This window comes from Mobula birostris, chromosome 22 (genome assembly GCF_030028105.1).
Source record: "Mobula birostris isolate sMobBir1 chromosome 22, sMobBir1.hap1, whole genome shotgun sequence".
In the NCBI taxonomy this organism is placed as follows: Eukaryota; Metazoa; Chordata; class Chondrichthyes; order Myliobatiformes; family Myliobatidae; genus Mobula; species Mobula birostris.
Window position 1 is genome coordinate 23,697,638 of NC_092391.1, and position 6,497 is coordinate 23,704,134.

The following is a 6,497-nucleotide window of genomic DNA, read 5'->3' on the forward strand; positions in this document are numbered from 1 at the left end:
AAATATCGTTTTCACACCTCATTCTTTACACCCACACTCCAGACACCCAAAATGAATGTTAATCAGCATTGTCTGGTTTTCAATTAACTGATGTCCACAGCTCCAGGAAGCTCTTGTCCAGGGCTGCAATTTAAATTTGGACTACAATCCACATTCAGGTCTAAAGATTGCTTGCTCAATTTAATATTTTGCTATATATGCTAACACCAGAATTCGCCCTAACAAGGACCATGGTCAGGAAGCACCTTTTCACTCAGATGTAAAACGTGAACTCTGTTCTCTTAAAGGAAAATGGACCAGGCAGCAGCTAAAAATGTATAGAAATGCATAGAGTTATTGACTCTTAAAGTAAAAACTGTGTGCGTGTGCCGTCACAGTGAGGGAAAGAGTAATGATTTTTCTTCCTACTGCATTGGGAGGGGATTGGGAAGTGGATTTATTCATCCTTAAATGTTGCCATCCTTGGCAGCCAGTTGTAATTGGACCTTGTTATGTGATTAACCCAGATACCTGCAACCCTACCCACATTCAAGTGTATTTGGATACTGACGTATTTTGCCAGTGATTGTTTTTCAATTAAGTTGAGGGGATGTAACTATGAAAATGGACAAGGGAGAGCCAGTGGATGTAGTGTACCTGGACTTTCAGAAAGCCTTTGATAAAGTCCCACATAGGAGATTAGTGGGCAAAATTAGGGCACATGGTATTGGGGGCAGAGTACTGACATGGATTGAAAATTGGCTGGCTGATGGAAAACAAAGAGTAGCGATTAACGGGTCCCTTTCGGAATGGCAGGCGGTGACCAGCGGGGTACCACAGGGTTCAGTGCTGGGACCGCAGCTGTTTACAATATATATTAATGATTTAGATGAGGGAATTAATAGTAACATTAGCAAATTTGCCAATGACACAAAGCTGGGAGGCAGTGTGAAATGTGCGGAGGATGTTATGAGAATGCAGGGTGACTTGGATAGGCTGGGTGAGTGGGCAGATGCATGGCAGATGCAGTTTAATGTGGATAAATGTGAGGTTATCCACTTTGGTGGTAAGAACGGGAAGGCAGATTATTATCTAAATGGAGTCAAGTTAGGAAAAGGGGAAGCACAACGAGATCTAGGTGTTCTTGTGCATCAGTCACTGAAAGCAAGCATGCAAGTACAGCAGGCAGTGAAAAAAGCTAATGGCATGCTGGCCTTCATAACAAGGGGAATTGAGTATAAGAGCAAAGAGGTCCTTCTGCAGCTGTACAGGGCCCTGGTGAGACCACACCTGGAGTACTGTGTGCAGTTTTGGTCTCCATATTTGAGGAAGGACATTCTTGCTATTGAGGGAGTGCAGCGTAGGTTCACAAGGTTAATTCCCGGGATGGCAAGACTGTCATATGTCAAAAGATTGGAGCGACTGGGCTTGTATACTCTGGAATTTAGAAGGCTGAGAGGGGATCTTATTGAAACATATAAGATTATTAAGGGATTGGACATGCTGCAGGCAGGAAGCATGTTCCTGCTGATGGGTGAGTCCAGAACCAGAGGCCACAGGTTAAGAATTAGGGGTATGCCATTTAGAACGGAGTTGAGGAAAAACTTTTTCACCCAGAGAGTGGTGGATATATGGAATGCTCTGTCCCAGAAGGCTGTGGAGGCCAAGTCTCTGGATGCTTTCAAGAAAGAGACGGATAGAGCTCTTAACGATAGCGGAATCAAAGGTTATGGGGATAAGACAGGAACTGGATACTGATAGTGGATGATCAGCCATGATCACAGTGAATGGCGGTGCTGGCTCGAAGGGCTGAATGGCCTACTCCTGCACCTATTGTCTATTATTGAAAACTGCACTCCCTGATGTGCATTTCATGGTGAAATGATGGAGCTGACCATGTCCCTGTATATTTCAGGTTCTCCGGTGCGTTTGTAGGCAACGCAACCACGCAGGTTCCATCCAGCGGCGTCTCACCATCGGCTGCAACCATTCCCGTGGTTCCGGCGGCGGCAGGACCCTGCAACCCATCAGCGTCCTCGCTGACGTTCACTGAAGTTAGCCCCCCTTCCAGCGGGACGAGGAAGGCTCGTGTTCTCTACGATTACGACGCAGCTGACTCCAGTGAGCTCGAGCTCCTTGCTGATGAGGTTAGTTCTATTTATTTACAGATTCAGAGCCACCCAATCACACCCACGTGACCAATTAACCTTCTATCCCGTGTGTCTTTGGAATGGGGGTGGAAACCTGAGCAGTCTCCATTAAGTGGTCCTCAGAGGATTTCTAGACAATGACTATTAACCTCATCTTTCCAAGCGAGTGGACTGGGGATTTGTATTTAAGCTACCATTTCACATCCATATAGTGCTAAAGATACCCATCAGTCACAGATGTGTGGAACATTGGATTAAGCTCGATTGCTTGCTTTGATTATCTTTTGCCTTGAAGAACACAGATTTCTCTGCCTTAGTTACTTGATAGCATTTCATCTTAAAAAAACAACATACCAGTGTGTGTGTGTTTTTTTAAGATTCTTAATGACTTGGGTTGATATTCCTCCAGGCTGATTTTTCTTTCCCTGAGAAAATAGGTTTGATTTAATTTGTGTTCTGCTATCACTCTGGGAATCATATTATCTCTCCTGCAGCAAGTGGCTTTTCAATTGGTTTGTTTGCAGTGTAGATGGTTTTCCACAGTAGTGTACTGTGGGTCAAAACAAGTCAAGAGTCTTTATATCACTTAGAGGTCTACAGGCCCTTCAGCCCATTTAGTCTGTGCCAAACTATTATTCTGCCTAATTCTGTTGACCTGCACCTGGACCATAGTTCTCCATTGCCCTCACAACCATGTACTTGCATAAACTTCTCTTAAATGTTGCATTGGAACCCACTTCTGCTGACAGATTGTTCTACTTGTCACTTGTCGATGTTTCGGGCTGAAACTTTTCGGGAAGAAGGTCCTGCTGAAGGGTTCCAGCACGAAACGTCGACATTACTCTTTTCCATAGATGCTGCCTGGCCTGCTGAGTTCCTCCAGCATTTTGTGTGTGTTGCTCAGATTTCCAGCATCTGCAGATTTTCCTTTGTTTATACTCGTCACTTACTGTTTTGTATTATTGCAAACTTAAACTCAGTTAGAGAACAAGATGGCCAAACGTGGTCCAACCTGATCGCATGAATATCGATTTCTCCTTCTGGTTTTAAAAAAAATTCCTCCCCTCTCTCCTTCCCCACTCTGGCCTTTTACCTCTTCTCACTTGCCTATCACCTCCACCGGGTCCCCTCCTCCTTCCCTTTCTCCTATGGTCCACTCTCCTGTCCTATCAGATTCCCTCTTCTCCAGCCCTTGACCCTTCCCACCCACCTGGCTTCACCTATCACCTTCTAGCTAGCCTCCTTCCCCTCCCCCTCCCCACTTTTTTATTCTGGCATCTTCCCCCCTCCTCCTCAGTCCTGAAGAAGGGTCTCGGCCCAGAGCGTTGACTATCCATTTCCATAAATGCTGCCTGACCTGCTGAGTTCCTCCCGCAGTGTGTGTGTGTTGCTAAGAAATAGTTGGTGCTTGGATCAGCCTTCATTTTAAAATCACATGATCTTATATCCCTTGTAAGTTCTCTGTTTCCATTGGGCCTGGGCTATGTAAGTATAATCACGTAAGTATATATCTTGTGTAAAGTCCTCACAGTGGCAAAATGTTGGGATGTACTCCTTCATTAATGGATTGATTTGACTATCTTTGAATCCCCAGCTCATCACAGTGTACAGTCTGCCTGGAATGGATTCCGACTGGCTGATGGGAGAAAAGGGCAACAAGAAGGGGAAAGTACCCGTCACTTACCTGGAGCTGCTGAACTAGAGTCCTGTCGCTGAGCTTCTGCCAGAACACACAGGGTTAACTCTCACAGAAACACTGCGCTGACACTCACAAGTTGCATTTCACTTCATTCGCCGTCATTTACAACTTTTTTTGGTAACTCCAGTCGCACCAGAACGCTTAAAAAGTGTGCAAATAGTTTATAATGTCACTTTTTAAATTATCTTGTTCCAATTTAAATTATCGCAGACGTGTAGTAAAATGTTATATTTGAACCACGTGCTTGGGAAAGCCTGATGTAATTTTAAAATGACATAGTGGACTTCTGCAGGAACTTAATGGTTGCATGGTTTGTTCGAAAGGCTTTTGTAGTAGACACACTGAAGAATCCCTTAAAACAGGTTCACCCAGTTTGCAAGACTCCATTCACTTATCTGGCCGTATCACGTAACGATTCATGCCATCAAGGGGCCTTCAGGTAAGAGGTTTCTCCCAGCATGGGAGAGGGGAAAGATGAGACTCCTGTGTACACAATACCTTCCAAACACAATAAACATGCACACGCCAGGAAGATGATTTAAAGGTGGAATTTTAAATCCTGAGTGAGAAAGTATTTTCTTGACGTTTATACCCAGGGCTTACCATGTTTTCAATGTTCATAATGGCTTGCAAGTGCACAGTACATAGGGTGTAGTGGGACATAACTTAAGAGACTGAGAAACTTAGTTATCTGTGTTTAAACGTGAAGAGCAGCTGGATGTGACCGTACTGAATGCTGTTTCTCAGTGTCCTATGTTCACTCTCCAGTCACAACGAATTTCAGAAGTAATTGTACTTAAAGCAAAACTCATGATTTACTATCCAAGAATGGAATTAAACCAATTTTACACTATAATTCTTTTTGATAATTTTATTTTTTAGAGTACAGTAGTTTTCTGTTTCAAAGTGTTTTATTCCATGTAGGTTAAAGGAATTGAACAAGTAAAGGCATTGGAATTGTACTGCAGTATTTGTCCTTTTCCTGTTAGGTGTAACTCTCCCGTCACCTTCCTTGTGTAAATGTATAATGCAAGGTCCTGGTCATGTGGTCATATCCGGGCTCATAATGTCTGCATCAGTATGTATCAACTCCTTCCATTTGATTTGGGTGTATTTGCTGCCTGTTAATGCTGTACTATACATAGTGAATGAACTTTATTAAAGCATTCCTTAACCAGACTCCCCTCCTGCAGATTTTCATTCCCAAGCCTCTTGCTCCTATCGTGTTGCAGTGCAATAATACAAGCTACGTCAGTGTCATAGTTAACTGTGCTCAGTTTCTAATGCGTGAAAAGGAAGCAGGTGCAATTGTTTCAAGAAAAGGCGAGGCTGTTGGCTTGGTGAAGAAGCCATAACTTCACAAGTGCATACGGAGAGGGGTAAGAGGAAAGAGCCAGTGACAGTCGGTACACTGGAGTGGCAATTGTGACTCCTTCGTAAACTGTTTCAGCGTGTATAATTTAAATCTACAACAATGTTTTTAATGACATCTGATTTACGGTAGGATAATGGTTAGCACAACACTTCACAGTACAGGCGGCCTGCGTTCCATTCCTGCCGCTGCCTGTAAGGATTTTGTATGTTCTCCCTGTGGCCATGTGGGCTTCCTCCATGTGCTCTGGTTTCTTCCCACAGTCCAAAGACATACTGGTTGGTAGGTTATTGGTCATTGTAAAGTGTCCTGTGATTGGGCCCAGATTACATCAGAGGACTGCTGGGTGGCGTGGCTCAAAGGGCCTATTTCACGCTGTATCTCAGTGAGAACGACGAAATCCTCAGTACTGGAGCAGCCCATTCAAATTGGCTGGTGTTCATGCTCAATTTCATCATCTCATTCATTAACCGATCTTTTTTATGAAATACATATCCAAAAGCTTTCATTGTTGGGTGCACCCATGCATGCATGCCAAATTCGATGCCTGATATTGGCAAAGGTTTTGAGCAGAAATGATTGGACCATATTTAAAACTCAGTGGACCCTGAAGGAGGTTCTTCTCTTGAGAGAGCTAGTGAAAGTAACATAGACGCACAAGCCGACCCTTTCAAAGTAAACTTCATATTGAAGCTTGCAGATTTCATCTGTGTGTTGTCAGCTTCCACACAGATTTACTGACTACAGAGAAAAGTGTCTGGAAAGAGGCCCAAAGTTTTCAGTACACTTCTGAGAACAAATCTGATTATTTTATAATGACTGAACTTTACAATAACACCTGCCCTTCAGGAAGTGCTTCATTGGTGCACAGTGGCAATGATTTGAGAGATCCAAAGATGAGGCAGAAGTTTATGTTCTTTGCTTTTTGCCCTTCTTTCTCTGCTCTGTGCTCCAGTGCCTTCGCCCAGCTGTGGTGAGAAGTTTGTGGACTCTTCGGATCCTTTGAGTCTGGCAGAATTAGTGTGAGGAGCAGACACTGTGATCGTCCGGGCTGGGTGTAAGACAAAAGGCCAGCAGCCCCCCATTTCATAAAATAACAAAAGTTGTCATAGAAACTGGACAACTAATGACATGGCAGCCCTTGGCATGAAGTGCCAGTGGTGAAAGCTGAAACAAAGCCCTTGACAGGAAGCCCAAAGTGCTCAACTCCAAAACTTTATGGAGCACACGGACAATGAAACCCAGATTTTTAGCTCCGGTCAGCAGAGATGGGACACTGCAACTTGCATCTTGGGTG

General features: G+C 43.9%; 1 protein-coding gene across 3 annotated transcripts in view; it reads left to right on the forward strand.

Moving 5' to 3' along the window:
• sh3glb2b (SH3-domain GRB2-like endophilin B2b) overlaps positions 1-4,684 on the forward strand; it is a 114,375-nt gene extending 109,691 nt beyond the window's left edge. For all 3 annotated transcript variants that reach the window (XM_072240312.1, XM_072240313.1, XM_072240314.1), the window contains 2 exons: positions 1,895-2,126; positions 3,724-4,684. In XM_072240312.1, coding sequence (XP_072096413.1) covers positions 1,895-2,126; positions 3,724-3,831 — 340 coding nt within the window. In that variant the 3' untranslated portion in view covers positions 3,832-4,684. The remainder of the gene's footprint in view (positions 1-1,894; positions 2,127-3,723) is intronic.
• Positions 4,685-6,497: the final 1,813 nt, after the last annotated feature.